At 51.2% G+C, this 17,953-nt stretch overlaps 2 protein-coding genes across 4 annotated transcripts in view; one reads left to right on the top strand and one right to left on the bottom strand.

Moving 5' to 3' along the window:
* ANAPC2 (anaphase promoting complex subunit 2) overlaps window positions 1-6,449 on the bottom strand; it is a 32,305-nt gene extending 25,856 nt beyond the window's left edge. Inside the window, exons 1-3 of the mRNA XM_073314173.2 lie at window positions 6,318-6,449; window positions 3,922-4,544; window positions 2,148-2,280 (exon numbers count right to left, since the gene is read on the bottom strand). Of these exons, the coding sequence (XP_073170274.1) occupies window positions 2,148-2,280; window positions 3,922-4,544; window positions 6,318-6,404 (843 nt within the window). The 5' untranslated portion in view covers window positions 6,405-6,449. The remainder of the gene's footprint in view (window positions 1-2,147; window positions 2,281-3,921; window positions 4,545-6,317) is intronic.
* Window positions 6,450-6,903: 454 nt separating this feature from the next.
* Window positions 6,904-15,215, top strand: SSNA1 (SS nuclear autoantigen 1). 3 transcript variants are annotated; one of them, XM_073314184.2, is made up of 4 exons: window positions 6,904-7,018; window positions 7,559-7,758; window positions 11,155-11,344; window positions 14,984-15,073. In XM_073314184.2, exons 1-3 carry the CDS (start codon window positions 6,967-6,969, stop codon window positions 11,293-11,295), a joined length of 393 nt encoding a protein of 130 aa, XP_073170285.1. In that variant the 5' UTR covers window positions 6,904-6,966; the 3' UTR covers window positions 11,296-11,344; window positions 14,984-15,073. The 3 variants fall into 3 exon arrangements, with proteins under 3 accessions (XP_073170285.1, XP_073170287.1, XP_073170286.1); XM_073314185.2 differs by lacking the exon at window positions 6,904-7,018 and adding an exon at window positions 7,027-7,438; XM_073314186.1 differs by lacking the exon at window positions 11,155-11,344 and having other exon boundaries at window positions 6,909-7,018; window positions 14,984-15,215.
* Window positions 15,216-17,953: the final 2,738 nt, after the last annotated feature.

Genomic DNA, 17,953 nt, shown 5'->3' with positions numbered 1-17,953 from the left:
GTGGTAAAGTATAATTTAAAAAACACTGATTTTTAAACAAACATATCTACATAATTGTTCTAGGTTTGTCATGTTTGGTTCCATTGTGTTTGTGGGATAAAGGGCTTTCGAATGATACCCATTTCTGATGACATTGTTTCCACCAACTGGAGGACCTGGAGCTCGGAGCTGAGGGGCAGTGAGTCCCCCCAGCCTTGCTACACAGAGGGTGACACCACTGAAATTAGGATTCTGTAGATTTTTACAAATCAAATGACATCGCCCTTATCTTTCCATCACTAACTTGCTCATGGAATGAGATTTTACTACATTATGCTCCCAGATTATGCAGCTGTTAGTCCAGAGGCAACATGGGCGGACATGTGGGGTCATGTGCCCCCCCAGATTTGTTGCTTGGCTTGTACTGAGCATGCTCAGTAACACTGCTGAAGCTAGTTGCCCACACTCTGCCCCCGCACTATCAGCAGCATGGGTCCTCTCTGCAGCTCTCTCCCTCTTTATAAGACTCACTTTCCCTTAAGTCCAACTGGGCAGCAGGTGCATTCAGCCCTGCTCCCTTTCTTGCAGGGTCCAGTCACCCTGTGACAGGGAACTTCTAATGGGGTTCTGCAGGGATTGGGTAGGTCCAACCCTATTTAACATTCTCATCAATGATCTGGAAGTAAATGTAAAATCAATGCTTTAAAATCTGTGAATGACAAAGACTGGAATGGTAAATAATAAAGACAGTGCAGTCATACAGAGTGATCTGGATCACTTCATAAGCTGTCAAGTGCATTTAATACAGTCAAGTGCAAAGTGATATACCTAGGAACCAGGAATGCAGGCTGTACCAACAGAATAGGGGGCTGTATATGGGAAAGCAGTGACTCTAACAAGGACCGAGTGGTCAGAGTGGACATGAGCTCCCAGTGCAATGCTGTGGCAAAAAGAGCTAATGCCATCCTGGGATGTGTAAGCAGGGGAGGAATGAGTAGGAGCAGGGAGATGGTTTTACCTCGATATATGGCACTGGTGAGACTGATGCTAGAATATTGCATCCAGTCCTGGAGTCCACATTGTTAAAAGGCAATTGAAAAGTTAGAGAGGATGGAGAAACAAGCCACAAAAATGATTTGAGGGCTGGAGAAAAATCCTTACAGTGAAAGACTTAAAGAGAACAATCTGTTTAGTTTATCAAAAAGAAGACAGAGGTGACTTAATTATGGTGTACGAGTACCTTTATGGGGAGAAAACAGCAGATACTAAAGGTCTCTTTAATTTAGCAGAAAAAGGCAGAACAAGAACCAATAGCTAGAAGCTCAAGCAAGACAAATTCAAATTAGAAATTAGGCACAATTTTTTAACGAGGGTGATTAACAATTGGCACAAACTCCCAAGAGAAGTGGTGGATTCTCCATCTCGAGGTCTTCAGATCAAAACTGGATGCTTTTCTGGAAATTATCCTTCAGCCAAACACCAATTATTGGGCTCAGTACATAGATTCATAGAGTTTAAACACCTCTGCCAGAGGATGTTGTGAAGGCCAAGACTATAATAGGGTACATAAATGAACTAGATAAGTTAATGGAGGATAGGTTCATCGATGGCTATTAGCCAGGGTGGACAGGGATGGTGTCCCTAGCCTGTTCGCCAGAAGCTGGGAATTGGCAACAGGGGATGGATCACTTGATGATTACCAGTTCTGTTCATTCTCCCTGAAGCACCTGGAACTGACCACTGTTGGAAGACAGGATACTGGGCTAGATGGACTTTTGTTCTCACACAGTATGGTATTCTTATGTTCTGAAAGCTAGAAAGGACAACTGTAATTATCTACTCTGACCTCCAGCACAACCCAGGCTGTAGAACTTCCCTGAATTAATTCTTTAATTAGTACAGGGGCAACAATGAATTGTAATGGCCTGTGTTCTGCAGAATGTCAGACTAGGTGATCACAATGGTCCCTTCCAGGCTTAAACTCTGAATCTATGAAACGGGGTATTTCCACGGGGTTCTATGTCGACGGGGGTGGGGGGAGGGTTTGGGGGCCTTGGCAGGCCAAGTTAGGATTTCTTCAAATAGGAGTTTAATTTTGACATCAACCCTTGTGACAGAAATAAGCACATGCCGCCACCAGAACAGCTCCTGGCTGCTGTGGGCCTTACCTCCTGGAACTCATTCAGGAAAGAGCGCTCATATTCTCCCCTGCATCTGCGCTCCATCCTCTCCTCTATCATCTTGTGCAGGATGGTGGTGACAGCGTTAGCACTCACTCTCTCCAGCAAGTTCAGCCTGTGACTGCAGACATAAACAGCAGCCTCATTCAGAACATGCAGACAGGGAAGCGTGAAACAAAGTGTAAAGTAACTGGGTTCAGGGGAGGGAGGGGTAGAGGTCTGTACTGCACATTGGCTAGCAGGTGTCAGATTAGGAACTGGCCTCTCTCCACACAGACACAGCAGCATAGACAGAGGAGCATTTCTAACCCTGTCAGATGTCAACATTGTACGGTACTTGGGTGCTCAAATACCAAGGTGATCGGCACTGTATAAATGTCTAGCTGGATAACAGGGCCACAGACTTGAGAGGGATTGGGTTTGCTCAATAAGCAGGGTGGTTATTTGGGAAGGGTTTTTATCCACTAGGAAGGGGAAAAAAATTAGAAAATAGGGCAACTGGAACCAAACTTACATCAAACGTTAATGGAAAGAAAATTAGTGGGACAATATAAAACTCATGAATTCCAAACAACAGGATATGGTATAACGTGATATAGTCCAAGTCATATCAAATTGTTATACTAATCTATTGGGGAAAAGCAGATCTGGAGACAAAATACATATATTCTATACAATTAAATGTTACTTTTAACAAAAATAATGCCTTTTGAGCATTTCACAGGTTTTGATCATCAAAAAGTTCATCAAACAATGCTACAAGGAAGAAACTCCTTTCCAAACTTATTACACAAAGGGGTTTTTTCCATTCCCAGCCAGGCAGAAAAGGTAAAGAATCACATTCCTAGCCCTTTCATTCCTTCCTGGTCTTCGGTTTTTTTAAAATGCCATAAATTCAGTTAACGTTACATAAAGTTGGGGGTTGTATGTGTTTAAAAAAAAAAAAAGAAATCTAACACTCTGTTAATGCCTCTGTGGGTAATCTTAGGGACCGACAGAATCTCCAGCTGTAGCTCCCTATCAGCAAAGAGGATCAGAGAACTGGAATGGGAGCTTTCACATCCCTCAACCAAAGGGAGATGGGGCAGGCTCTTTAGCCAATCTTTTCTCCCAGGGGCCTGTCAGGAGTTTACATTAAATCAGCATCAAAAATAAAAACGAAGAGATTTTAAACAGACTAAGAATCCTATTCTCTCCTGTGATGGTATAACCCTACTAGTTCTCCAATCGCCTATAGCATCTTCTAGCCAGACACTGCCAGTAAGACCTGATATTTCTAATGGGGAAACAAGCAGGACTGTTTTTCAACCCCTCAATGCAGGCCTTCTCCAAACATCCCTGAGGAATAATGAAGGGCAACTATGCTTTGCACCCTTGGTACCACCAGATGTACTACTCCTGTTTTTCCATATTAAACGTGACCAACTTCTTCAGGAACCTTAACTTTGGGGCGGGAAGGAAATCTTTCACTTATAAACACTCTCCCTTTAAAGAACGCCAATCAAAGCCCGTGTCCAGGTCAGGGGATGCTCACGCACCATCACCAGAACCTGTCTGTCTAATAATATGCTCTTAGCTCAACCACAAATCATGGGCTTAATGAAAGCACCACTGAGTGAGAGTCTCTGGTCTGTGCTGTCCAGGTCAGACTCGATCATAAAGGTCCTTTCTGGCCTTAAAAATCTATGTAGCCTGCTGATGGGCTCCTACACGGGTATTGTGTTCATTCTGTCTAACAGACCCCGCCTTTTAAGATACGCACAGGATTTCATTGAGCTGCTGAAACTGCTCCATGGCTGTGGGACACCAGCACTGCTCTTTCTTACTGCTGCAGCCCATGCACTGCAGGCCGTCTCCTCCTCCATCTTCCATGTCACTCTCTTGTTCATTTTCACTCATGCTGCTCTCGCACTCGTTCATTCTGTCTTCACCCTTCTTCCACTGCCACATGTAAATCTTGAAGGTGCGGCTGTAGAACTGCTGGATCATCTCCTGGAAAGTCTTTGTGGTGGTGAAGAAGAGGATGGCTTTGAACATGGTGTAGACTTTCTCTCGTAACATCTGGGAGCCTGTTCCAAGGAGCAAGCCCATTTTGGTCCATTTTTCCAGAAGGTCCAAGCTGTTTAGATAAGGGTCTAGGCGGCACTTGAGCAGACAAAACGCATCCAGGAGAAGCAAGGAGCACTGTGGTTCTTCGGCTGTGTTTTCATACTGGCCAATACAATTCCAGAACTCAGGAGCTATATTTGCCTGAAGGTCTGTCTGTAAAACTTCAGTGAACCATTCTTCTAGGACAGAGTGCAAGTCATAGCGTTGCAGCACTTCCACAGCAGCCCGCAAATCACTGTCTTTCAGCAGCCCCACTGAACCGGATCTAGGTGCTGCCTAAAGAGAGGCATCAAGTTAAAACAAGCATGGGCACCAAAAAATTACTAAAGCTGGACTTTGCAAATCAGAAGAGAGACCATTTCAGAGAACAGTGAGCAGGATATGAATGGAGCCTGTCACCCGTAGGCAGTTGGGTCACATGTGTCAGGGTGTCTGTAGATTAACAACCAACTGCTGTTTGGTGTTCCCTCTTTGGAGCGGCTGGGGTCTCAATACTGCTCCTGATAGGAAGGTGCCCACATCACAAGCATGAACACTGCGAATGGCAACAACTGCTCCCCTTGCTGGCAGTTGCCATGAAAGCCTTAAGCTGACTGGCCTATTTATCTAAGAGCAGGAAGCCACAACGGCAGCCATTCAGCATTAATAATGGCGCATGTAAGTTTCTGTTATATGTCCCCTCTAAAACCAGCAGAAATACTCAGACCTTCCTCAGAACTAGCACATTAGATTTAGTGAGCTGTAGCTCACGAAAGCTCATGCTCAAATAAATTGGTTAGTCTCTAAGGTGCCACAAGTACTCCTTTTCTTTTTGCGAATACAGACTAACACGGCTGTTCCTCTGAAACCTAGATTTAGAAACAAGATGAATTTTTCTAGAAAATGTAAAGTGAATTGGTTCCCAAATTAGAAGATTCTAAAAATAGGGGCAGTCTCTCTGAACTCCTGTGGAGATCCCAAGGCCTGTGGACATGCTATTTGACTTTGCAGGAACAAAAACTAAGGAAATTCCCACACAAAAACGTTGTTAGAATGCAGGCAGACATCCATTTCTCTGGTTTGTCACTTTTCAAGAACAATAAAATATAAACAAAATTTAGAGACGCAGGAAATTCATAGTTAAGTCCGTGCTTATAACAGGTCCAAAGGCACTACCTTAACTCCGCTGTCCAAGTGATGCCCTAATAAAAATAGAAAGGCAGGCTACCTTCCTCATCTATAACAAACACATAAACAGCATGGTGAAAATGGACATTACCCCCAAAAAGTCCCACAAGGAGCTGAGGATGCTCAGGAGCTCCCAGGGTGGGGCTTGATGAGCCTATGTGCCACCAATCAGCCATGAGCTAGCAATGGCTCCATGCGCAAACCTCCCAGGTCATGAAATTACAGCATTTCCGAGAAGCGGCAAGGCCAGTACAGTAGCAAACCTTAGAAACAAATACAGGACACAAATGAGAAAACCAGGGGTCTGTATTTCTGATACGGTCCCTGACAGGGGCAATGGCACAAGAAGGCGGCCGTGCGTAGGCCAGCAGAGTTAAGACAGTCTAGTTACCTGACCTGTCAAACTCTGGATATTTGGCCCTATTACAAGCGCAAGCTTAACTCCAGATTTCCTAGTTTCTGAAGTGGCTTGTTCGGCTGCTATTAACAAGAAACATTTCTACTGCCGTCGCATCAAGAGGCCAAACAGGCAGCGACCCCAGTGTGCCCGGTGCTGCACAGACAGAGCCCCTCCCTGCGCCCCGGAGCTTAGACCCTGAGCAGCCTCCTAACGGGCCCGTCCCTCGGATCATCGGCCCCGCTCACGCCCTGCACCGAAGGGGTTCGGGCGAGGTCCGGCCAGCACCAGAGTCACACCGGGCCGGGCACCGCCTGGGAGCTCGTGGGCGGGGGGGGGGTGCTGGGAGGGGGGCAGGGATGGATATGCCGGGGGGCGGGGGGCACAGGAGACCTGCGGGAAACGGCTGGGGGGCCGGGAGCCTGGCGGGGGCTGGTGGCGGGGCGCTGGGCGGCCGAGGCCCCGGCCCTGCCGCTCTCACTCACCAGCCCCAGGGCGGAGGGCGGCACCAGGCCGGTGCTCAGCGCGCGCCAGGCCGCCGAGAGCTCCGGGCCAGGCCCCGCCGCCTCCATCCGGCCCCGCGCGCCTGGAGGACGTGAGGCGAGACGGGGCGGGGCGGGGCGCGCGGCGGGGCGGGGCGGGCGCTGCGGGCCGTCGGAGGCCGGGGGCGGGGCGGGCCGGGGGCGCGGGAGGGGGGCGGGCGCTGCGGGCCGTTGGAGGCCGGGGGCGCGGGAGGGGGGCGGGCGCTGCGGGCCGTTGGAGGCCGGGGGCGGGGCGGGCCGGGGGCGCGGGAGGGGGGCGGGCGCTGCGGGCCGTTGGGGGCCGGGGGCGGGGCGGGGCGGGGCGGGGGCGCGGGAGGGGGGCGGGCGCTGCGGGCCGTTGGAGGCGGGGGGCGGGCCGTTGGAGGCCGGGGGCGGGGCGGGGCGGGGGCGCGGGAGGGGGGCGGGCGCTGCGGGCCGTTGGGGGAGGGGGGCGGGCGCTGCGGGCCGTTGGGGGAGGGGGGCGGGCGCTGCGGGCCGTTGGGGGAGGGGGGCGGGCGCTGCGGGCCGTTGGAGGCGGGGGGCGCGGGAGGGGCGCGGGCGCGGGCGCTGCGGGCCGTTGGAGGCCGGGGCCGGGGCCGGGGCCGCGGCCGCGATGACTCAGCAGGGGGCGGCGCTGCAGAGCTACAACAACGAGCTGGTCAAGTGTGAGCGCGGCCGGGGCGCGGGGGGCCGGGCCGTGGGGGGCACCCAGCGCTTACAAGGGACATCGAGTGGTGGGGCCAGGCCAGGCCTCGCGGCAAAGTCTGGGCTGGGCGCGTCCCCAGGCTGCGGCTGGGGCTGGGATCGGGGCCTGGGTTGCCCGCCCCGCCGATGGTGCCCCGAGGGATGCCAAGCCCACGGCGCGTGCTTGCGGGGTGGGCCCCGTGCACGATGTGGGGAAGAAGGAAGGTGAAGGGTCTGGGTTGCCCTGCCCCGCCGGTGTCCCAGGAGGACGTGCCTCGCCCACGGCACATGCCCGAAGTGGGGAAGAAGGAAGGTGAAGGGTCTGGGTTGCCCTGCCCCGCCGGTGTCCCAGGAGGACGTGCCTCGCCCACGGCACATGCCCGAAGTGGGGAAGAAGGAAGGTGAAGGGTCTGGGTTGCCCTGCCCCGCCGGTGTCCCAGGAGGACGTGCCTCGCCCACGGCGTGTGCTCGCGGGATGGGCCCTTAGCTGCCTGTGGCCCTGACTCGCCCCCTTGCCCTAGGTATCGAGGAGCTGTGCACCAAGCGGGATGAGCTGAGCCATCAGATCCAGCAGGAGGAGGGGGAGAAGAACAAGCTGCAAAACGACATCCGGCTCCTGACGGAGAAACTGGCCCGCGTCAACGAGAGCCTGGCTCGCAAGATGGCCACCCGCAACGAGTTTGAGAAAACCATTGCTGAGACCGAGGCTGCCTACACAAAGGTATCTGGCCTCTGGAGGCAGGGGGATTGGATTTCTCTAAGGCAGCCCCTTACACTCTGGGGGCTTGTGTGTTACTGCAAAAGCACAGAGGCAGGGCCTCTGTCTGCCCTTAGCAAGGCCTCATGTCTAGATCAAGCCCTAAACTGCAATCGAGAGCCAGGGGAAAGCAGGGCTTTATGCTGGGGCTAAACTAGGTCCAAGTCATTCCTCGGCCAAAATCCTGCTGTGGCCTACAAACAGCTCTGCGAATGTGAGTTAAGTTTACTGTCACACATCATGGCCTTCCTCTTGGGTATGGCACTTCCCACCTTGGGAAACGCTCCAGCTAAGGCTTCTCCACAGCTCTCCCAAAAGAGGGTTACTGCTGCCAGAAAAACAATACTCAAACTTGCAAAAACCAGGCACTGCACAGTTTGAACATGGGACCTTCAGACCTATACCACTGCCCTCTGCCACTTGACTGTGTTGCGGGTGGCTTGCTGGTCAGCATTAGAACACTGGGATTCCTGGGCTCTCCTCCTGGTTCTGGCAGGGCAGTGTGGCCTGTTGGTTAGAATAACAGTGACAGACAGGATGAGCAGGCTTGGCACATTCATTTCAAAAGGCAGATTGGGTGAGGATTGGGGGGTTGAGATTGGGGTTATGTTTCCAGCTCCACTTGAAGTGCCCTAGTGCAACCTCAGACTTCTTTCTTTGAGAGCCTCATGTGTTCCCACTACTCGCTAGTGATGAGCAGATGGAACCCTCCTGAAAGCCGTATCCCTTGGGCTCCTGTGCACCCACCTCCCAGGGAAGTCACCCCTCGCTGCTTCCACTCCATCCCCACCAACACAGAGAGTAGAAGCAACCCTCTGCCATGGTTGTTGCTTTCCTAACCCCATTAGGCTTAGTTTGCCAAAAGTGTACGTCCATATAACTTTAGTTTGGATCTTAGGTAAATAGTATGGTTTTATAGTGTCTCGGAAAAGAGATATTTCCCCAACTTTTTAATGTTCAAGCCTCCAGGCTTGCCCCATCACTAGGACTACGTCTGGGCTGGACACCCAAAAGGTGTTTGTTGCAAGGCATACCTACCATGTAGCACCCCCTCCTGACTTAGGGTTGGCACTGCAGGCACTCCCTGCCTCAGTTGCTCTTTTCTCAGGGCCCTTAAGAACTCTACAAAGTCCAAGAGAGTGTGAGATGAAATTCCTCTGCTGCAGTTCTACTTTATTAAATACAAATAAACCTGAAATCCAATCTCTGCCCTGGGCCTCAGGGGTTGCCCAGCCCTCCTGTGGACTCTAGCACACCTCTGCTTATGAGAGTTTCTCTTTCTGTCAGCACCTTTCTGCAGCTGAGTTCCAATGATTATGAGGCACAGGTGTTCTTTATTCAATTAACTGTCTTTTTCCCTTTAAACTAGCTCCTCCTGGGTAGCCTGGGTTGAGACTCCCCTTAAAGGAGCCAGCAACTCTGTGCAGTGTTATAACAGCTGTGCATTGTGCCCACGGATCTCCCAAGTTGGATGCCTGTGTCCAGTGCTTAATTTCTTTTCTGTCCTGTAAAACTCATTCCCTGGCCTGGTGTGCCACCCATAAGGCTTTTACCTCCCCACCAGGACTGCTGGCTCTGGCACACCTCATGGGAGAGGCTCTCATGGCTGTTGAACCTCTGGATGGCCAGAGTTCTGTGCACCACTGGGAACAACCTTCCTCTGCACTGAAACTTACAGCAAGCGGGGCTAAGCTGTCAATTCCAGCCATGGTATCAGAACTGACCTCAGCTTGGGGCTCAGGTGCTGAGTCTGGAATATCTGAGACCCTTCCATGTGGTGTAACTGAGATTCAGCACAACACACCACATGTGGACTGCCTGACCAGTCTGAATTTGTCTAGCTTCAGCAGCTAACATCAGACTGGGAATATGGCATACCATTTTTACAGTGAGGGTCGTTAACCATTGGAACAATTTAGCAGGCTGACAGAGCACCTTTCATAGATTCCAAGGTCAGAAGAGATCATTGTGGTCATCTACTTTGACCTCCTGTATAACACAGGACAGAGAACTGCCACACAATCATCCTTAAAGCAGAGCTTTTAGAAAAACATTGTCTTGATTTAAAAATTTTTAGTGATGGAGAATCCACCACAACCCTGGGTAAATTGATCTGGTGGTTAATTACTCACTGTAAAAAAATTACACTTTATTTCCAGTCTGAATTTGTCTAGTTTTCAACCTCCAGATATTGGATCATGTTAGACCTTTCTCTGCTAGACTGAAGAGCCTGTCATCGATTATTTGTTCCCTGTGTAGGTACTTAAAAGCTGTAATCAAGTCATTCCTTAACTTCCTCTTTCTTAAGCTAAATAGATTCAACCCCTTGCGTTCATCACTCTAAGGCAGGTTTTCCAATCCTTTAATCATCTCATGGCTCTTCTCTGAACCCTCTCCAATTTATCACCATCCTTCTTGAATTGTGGACACCAGAACTGGACACAGGATTCCAGCAGCAGTCGCACCTGTGCCAAATACAGGGTAAAATAACCTCTCTGCTCCTACTTGAGATTCCCCTCTTCACGTATCCAGGGATCGCACTAGGATGTTCAGCTGATTATCCACCACAACCCCCAAATCTTTTTCAGAGTCACTGCTTCCCAGGATAGAGTTCCCTATCTTGTAAGTGTGGCCGACATGCTTTGTTCCTAGTTATGTACATTTACATTTCGCTGTATTAAAACACATATTGTTTGCATGTGCCCTGCTTATTGAACAGTCCAGACCTGTGCCCAGGTGACCTGTCCTCTTCGTTATATACCAGTTAGAGGAGGGTTCCATAGCTTGCATCTGGGAGTGCCATCCCATGAGTGTGAATGCACAGGGGCAACTCTTGAAGATCAACAGTTACTGTTAAGTAACCTCTCTGTCTACCTCAGGGAAGAGATATGGGGCCTTGGCCAATAGTAAGGGTTTTGAAGGGAACAGAAATAGCAACAGCATGCCGTGGAAGAGGAGAATTGAACATGTAGGCTCCTAGCTCTAACCCCAGTGCACAGTCCCCTAGGGTACAGGGTGTTGTGCAGGTGTTTCTCTCTCATCCCTGTCTACCACCTTCTCCCACTGGCATTCTGTGCATGGCTCAGAGTGCCTTATCCATTCCTAGCAAAATCTGCGATTGTCTCTGGGCCCTGCACAGCTCTGGATAAGGACTCTTACTCATATGGTACTTTGAACCCTCCTTATACTTAGGACAGCCTCATGGCTCCAGGGTGTGCTTGCTGCTGTCTCACACAAGGCAAAAGCTTAGGGAGGGGTAAGGTGCTGTGATCTTCCTAAGGAACACCTCAAGGCAGAGTTAAGGCTCTTTGGGTGTGTTGTGTGGGAATTGTCACCTGAACTGCCTTTCCTGCTGCTAAGGTGTTTGAGTTTTGGGAATGGAAGTCTCCCATTCTGGAAGGATGTGAGGAGCACCGGGCTGGGCTGCATACCAGCAGCTTTCACTCCAATGTGAATGAAGCTTTGGGTGTGTCCGTTACCAGCACTCTGCTGCTGTCATAGATACTCAAACATTGTAAAAGACAAGACTTGAAAACCCTACTCAACAGGGGTGAGTGAGGCCCTTTTCTTTTCAAGTGTGTGGGCTGGGGGCAAGGGGCAGTGCCTGCAGAGAACAGTTGAAGCAGATAGTTCTGCAGTGGTGGGGTCAGGCAGGGGAAGGTAAAATAGGGCTTAGCCTGCGCCACTGCTCTCCTCCAGCACCTCCTGGACCCAGAAGTTTGCAGACCCCCCCCCCCCGCCCCAGGTCACTAGTACCCATGCAGCCTCCCCCTGACCTCAACCATGTAGCCTTTGAGAGAGACTGCAGGGAGGAACCAATTAGAGAGTGAAGCCTCTGCAGCTTCAGGACAGGTTCAAGAAGGCACCTGGGGTGCTGATGATGGCATGAAAGTCCCACACTGGATTCCCTGTACTATGACGGAGTGACTTCTTCCTCCCCACCTCCCTTGTCTTTCCCTTTTAGTTATTCCCCCTCAGAACACTAACTGAAGGTCTAGAACAACAAAACCAAACCAAAAACCTGGGGGAACTAAGGTGCTATTTGCTGCCTCACATCACTTGTGCATTCTGTCCCTTTCCCTATTGCTCTTCACTTACTCTACAGCTGGTGCCTAGCACAATGGGGCCCCTTATAGAATATCAGGGTTGGAAGGGACCTCAGGAGGTCATCTAGTCCAACCCCCTGCTCAAAGCAGGACCAATCCCCAGTTTTTGCCCCAGATCCCTAAATGTCCCCCTGAAGGATTGAGCTCACAACCCTGGGTTTAGCAGGCCAATGCCCAAGCCACTGAGCTATCCCTCCTTCCCGGTGGCCTCTAGCTACAACCGTACCAGAATAACCCTGATAATGAATAACAGTGCCATCTACTGCTGCGGAAGTTCAGCTTCCATTTTAAAAAGATTTCTTCCCCAATATGCTTTAAACTAGTCCCCATGCCAGGGCTGTGTGCTGGAGTGTGCAGACAGATCACTCCAGTGCCTCTGCTCCAGCTCCCCAAGGTGGCAACGGGATGAAAATTACTAGGTTCTGGTTAGTTTCATGGCTAAGGTTTCTCACCCTCTGGGGAGTGGTGGAAATATGAATAATCTGGGCCAATGGGAAAGCTGGGACACTGGTATTCACACAGAGGGCACCCAAAACCAGAGAGGGGCAAAGGGGTAGAGTAACAGCAGGCTTATAACGAGGGCAGAGGAGGAAGATTGCTTCTTCCCTCCCGCAGAGAGCAGCCAGGAGTGGCAAAGGAGGGCTACTTCTGCCTTCCACCTGCTAGAGCAGGAACAGGCACTTATTAGAGGTGATGAGTGGAGTCGGTCATGGGAGGGTTCCACTAGGAATCCCAGCCCTCTCCTTAGCCACTGGCATTGGTGGGGGGCTGAGCTTCTCTGCAACTGTCAGTTAAGCCCTATATATATAAAGCAAACTGAGCATGGTATTTGGCTCCTGAGCATAATGAAAAGTGTTTCTGCCCCAGCCTTGCATGTCCTGAGCTCTGTCTGGTTAACGAGACCTCTAGAGCATATTCTCAGTCTCACACTGGTGAACACCAGTGCTGCCTCCTCTGGTCACCACTGACTGCTGCTATCTTAGCTTCATCACCTTGCTGTCTCCTTTTGTGTCATTATCAAATCTCAGGCTGAAGCTGGTTGTCCTCTCCCAGCCCCTTCCTCAAAGGCTGAAGCTTGAAAAATTCATGCATGAAAATGGAAATGTTGATTCTGTTACAATAGTTATTCCTATTTTAAGAACACACTTTGGTGAGACACTGGTAAAACTCCCATCCACACAGTGTAATTGGCTCTGAATTTCAGTAAGTAACTGACATTTGGGGATGTCAGTGACAAAATACTTGGCAGATCTCTGCAAGCCCCATCCCTGTGACTGTTGGGACGGTTCTGGAGAGTCTGGGCCATGCCCCATCTTGGCCAAAAGTGTCATATCTGTGCAAACTGATGCTCCACATCACCCCTAAGTCTACTGAGCATTTTCTGTATGAGCAAACAACAAAAAAGGCCATTTTCTGCAAACGCAGCTGATGTTTTGTCACAAGTTATTTTAAAAACAATTACAACTACTAGTGAGCCCCTGTTGCATCCTGTCAGTCCTGTGCGTTGTGGGCTGTCTGGGTCATGGACTGTCTGCAGAACACCTAGCACAATAGGGCCGTGACCCTTGGCTGGAGTTCTAGGCACTACCATAAATCAAATAAGTAATAAAGATCTCCAGAAAATCTAGCTTCTCAGGCAATTTGAGAACAGGAAAATGGCCAAATATATCAGAACTGCTTGGTAGCAGTAGTTGAGCTAGCTGTTGTCTGGTCTTTCTGGGAGCTGTACACAGCTGCAAGGGGTACTCTGCACTTTCTGTGGGAGAACATGCCTTCTGGAGCTGGCATAGCGCCGTTCTTTTCCTTCTGAACTCAAAGCTGCCATCTCAGAAAGGCCAGCTCTGAGTGTTCCCAGGCTTGTATGAATCCACCCATGGCTGCCAGAATTGTAGGTTATTCCTACAGCTTTCTTTCTATCTGTAATGACCCCTCAGGCTAACAGTTACAGGGATATGGTGCTTGTGGTGATCAGAGATGTTTGTAATCTGTAGCCAGTCAAATGCAGTTTCTTATTCAAGGAGCTCTTGCAAAATGGAAATGACAAGTCATATCAGTTTGCACAGAAATTAAACTTTGGACTAGGGAGGGCATGGGCCAGGCTTTTCAGAATTGTCCAGCAGTCACAGGGACATAGCTTGCAGTGACCTGGGAAGTATTTTGTCACTGACACAGCCTCAAATCTCAGTTACATATTGAAATCAAGACAATTACGCTGGTGGGGCAGGTGGGATTAGGGTTTTGTTTGTGCTCAGAAGCGTGCATTATTAAAATGAGGAATAAATGTTTAGAAATTTCATCACAATGGAAATTTAGCATTTTTATGCATGACTTTTTTTTTAACTAGGTCAGCCTGTGAATAAAGAGAAGTCAGTCCTTTCTCAGGAAAAACCAAGGAGGAGGAAGTGCTCTCCACCCATTAGCTCTGTGGTTAGAGTGCTCACGGTTTGTAGGGGAGCTGGGTTAAATCTCCATGCTGCCTGAATCAGACCAGGGACTTGAAGTTGGATCGCCCATGTCCCAGAAGAGTGCCCTAGCCCCTGAGACATAGGAACAGCGGGGCTCTGATTCTCCTGTTGAAGCTGTTCCTGTTCATATGAAACACTTCAGTAGCCATTGGAGTCTAAGATTGGATGTCTAACAAATACATTCGAGTTCAACTCCAAGTTACTGGTTTGATGCAGGAATCTCTGGGTTATGCTGCAAGTCAGATTGGATGATCAGGGGTCACTTCTGGCCTTAACATCTATAAATGACAGTTTGCACCAGTTACATTTTTAACTGTTTTTAAACAAATTGCCTTTGTTAATATTGCTAGATGCTAAGGCCAAAAGGGACCATTGGGACCATCTAGTCTGACCTCCTGCATAACACAGCCAGAGAACATTCATCCAATGATTCTTGCCTTGAGCCTGGAATGTGGGTCTGAGCTAGAGCATATTTCTCAGGAAGAGACCCCCAGGCTTGAGTTAAAGGCTCTTGAGTGCTGGAGACTCACTGACTGGCAACTTGTTCAAAGTCAAGCTCAGGCTAAGAGAAATGTTCAGTTTCCATAAAACGAAGTAACTTGTTTCCCATCCTCCCAGATCCTGGAGAGTTCCCAGACGCTGCTCAATGTCCTGAAGAAGGAAGCTGGGAATCTGAGCAGAGCCACAGAACTGAAAAGTAGCATCACAAAGGAGAGCTGAGCATTTGGACTCAAACATTCTGGCAGTCACTCTGGGGAGCTGCAGCACCTTCGTGCCCTGGCCCATGCTGGTATTCTAATCTAAGGGCTTGGAGTGGAAGCAATGTCTAATAAAGTCTTTGTTTTGCAAATGTAAGTGTTTATTGCAGCGCCAGGTGGGTATCCATTCCAGTTCAAGCCCCATCCAGCAAAACTCCGGATGGGTGCGTAACAAGGGTCACTTAATGGGGTCATGAGGCTGTGGAAGTGCAACTGTGCCTAGAAGCAGCAGCCTCAGGCCTGGGAAGAAATGCAGCTTGGGACTTCAGCACTTTCCCCTTCAGACAGTTCCTCCTGGGGGGATTCTGCACGACTGCGTGCCCGCAGACAATACCACCCTGCAGAATTCCTGTGCTTCCCTGCAGAAAATGAGAGGTGGATGTAGGGATGACCATGGGTGCAGTTTTGGGGGAGATTTGCCCCCCCCCAAACCAGAGGCAAGGCAAGGCACAGGGTTACATGATACTGCCCCCTCCCACAGAGCTGCCCCGCTGAAGGAGGCTGCCTCTAGGCTTTGCTGAATCTGCAGCTGAACGCCACCTCCTCGGTCCTAGTGTCAGTCGGGTTCCCCTTGTGTGTGTTGGGAGCCTTCCTGTTTTCTGTGCAACAGTGAGTGCCGGCTGGGGGGAAGAAGCAGTACAGTAGGGAAGGAAGGGGGTGGAATAGAGCAGGGGCAGGGGCATGTGGGAGTGAGAGAGAGAAGAAAAGGGAATAGGGGAATCGCAGGGGGAAGCCGGAGCCTGGCATGCAGTGTCCCCTCAGCAGCAGCTAGGGCTCCCCTGTTAAGCAGGCCCATCGAACCCTCACCCTGACAAGCCCTACCCCCACCTACACCTGGACCCCTCTGACAAGCCTGCCACCCAGACTCCCCCACTGAGCCCCAACCACCTTCACCTGGATCCCCTGCAGAGTCCCATTGTTCCTGCACCCAGAACCCCACAGTAAGCCCTGTGCATCCAGATCTCCCACTGAGCTGCCTGCACCCAGATTGCCCCACACAGAAACCTCTCACCCCACATCTGGATCTCCCCTACAGTAAGCCCTTCCACACTTGGATCCTGCTGGGCTGAGCTTGCCCACCCACACCTTGTGCACCTGGCACAGAGGGGCAGGCCCAGCCCTTTCACTGTGTCAGGGTTAGGTGCAGCCTCACTGCCAAGTCCCTGTACTAGGGGAGGTGAGGGCTTCAGGGTGATGACCCACCTCCATGCAGGTAGCAGTCTGTGCTCCCCAGTTCCATGCTGGAGCCACATTTATTTATTGACAAATAAAATTTGCAGAATTTTAAAATATTGTGCATGTAATTTTTATGCGCCAAATTCCCTCCGGAGTAAGACAGTGGATGGTTTGCTTTGACAGGAGCAGTGGAGGGAGCAGGGCACACTGTGTTCCCACGATGCAGCAGGAAGGGAGGGGATGGAGAAGCTGGGGCTGGCTGGGAGGTGCCAGCAGCAGAGTACACCCTGGAGCTAGGAGGGTAGCCCTTCAAGACAGGGAGCAGAAGCACTCGGAGCTATGGCAGCTCCCAGGGGAGGCAGCACCTCCCCCTCCCAAGAGACCCTAGATCACAACCCCCAGCCCTGCTGGAGAGGAATGAAGTCTAGACCAGCAGTTCTCCACTGGGGGTCTGCAGCCCCCTGCAGGACCATAAGCCCTTTCAGGGGGGGCTGCAGGACCCCATGAGGCTGAAATCCCTGAGCCCTCAAACCCCCGAGCACCGGTTGCCTCCCCCCATTGCAGTGCCAGAGCAGGCCAGTCCCAGGGGAAGCTCCATGCCCCCTCTTCCTCCTGTCCCTGTTCTCAAGACCCCAGCCCCTGGCCAGGTCAGAGGAGGGAAGCCAGAGTTGGGCAGTGTGGGCAGCTGCTTCCCTGGCTGGTGTCTTGGAGCAGGCAGCCATGGCATTTCCCCATCTGCTGTTGGTGCCTGCAGTTTTGGCTGCTCCTCAGCTCATGCAGCAGTTATGAGCTGCCCAGGTAGGGGGACCCCACTCTGTGGCCAGCAGAGCCCTTGGGGAGCAGCGACCACAGGGGAGCCCTCCAGGCACACATCCCCTAGCTACCTCCTCCCTGCACCCTGAGCTACCCCCCAGCCCGCCCACATCCCCTAGCTACCTCCTCCCTGCACCCTGAGCTACCCCCTGCCTGCACACAGCCCCTAGCTACCCTCTCCCTGCATTCTGAGCAGTTTTCAAACTTTTTGAGCTGAACCCCCACCACACACAACCCAGACAGGCTAGGTGGCCTGCTGAGGTGAGTCAGGGGATGGAGGTGGTGCTGCCTTCCTGGACCCTGCTGTGCAGAGCTGGCCCAAGCCCCGCCAACCCCTGCCCCCCAAAATAGAAGTCAAACTATGCCTATGCCCAAGGGCTCACCCAGCCTGGAGCCCCAAGTCACCCCCTCCCCTGCTGGGCCCTGGAGTTTTTATAGCATCTTGAGGAGGGCCTCAAATAAAAAGATTGAGAACTCCCGCTTTGGACCGAGAAGTATAGTAGCCTCAGGGCCCTGCTTGAAACAAGACTTTGGCAGGGGGTGGGGTGGGGGGAGAACTAGGCATGCAGCCAAGGCCGTGAGCAGTTGCATACCACGAGCTGGGCATCTGCCCCGAGTACTCTTGCCAGATTGGAGTCACTAGATCTGTTTGTACCTGTAAAACAGCAGCATGCAAGTCACGGGCAGAGCACTGGTGACTGGCTGACATGGCTCCCGGCCCTGTCAGAATTGGAGTCAGGGCCAGTTCAATGAGTTAATAACTTAAAATTCAACTAAGCAACTTCCTTCCCCTTGCTGGAGGTTTTGCTGAACTGCAGCTCCAGGGGAAGTTCCAAGGATT

This window comes from Lepidochelys kempii, chromosome 16 (genome assembly GCF_965140285.1).
Source record: "Lepidochelys kempii isolate rLepKem1 chromosome 16, rLepKem1.hap1, whole genome shotgun sequence".
Classification (NCBI taxonomy): domain Eukaryota; kingdom Metazoa; phylum Chordata; order Testudines; family Cheloniidae; genus Lepidochelys; species Lepidochelys kempii.
Note: the sequence above shows the minus strand (reverse complement) of the source record. Positions and strands in the feature narration are given on the sequence as shown.

Excerpts from the sequence above, each read along its gene's own strand:
- SSNA1 (XM_073314184.2), top strand. The coding sequence starts at position 6,967 with ATGACTCAGCAGGGGGCGGCGCTGCAGAGCTACAACAACGAGCTGGTC. Across the intron at positions 7,019-7,558 it reads CAACAACGAGCTGGTCAAGT|GTATCGAGGAGCTGTGCACC; the intron begins GTGAGCGCGGCC and ends CCCTTGCCCTAG. Across the intron at positions 7,759-11,154 it reads CCGAGGCTGCCTACACAAAG|GTGTTTGAGTTTTGGGAATG; the intron begins GTATCTGGCCTC and ends CCTGCTGCTAAG.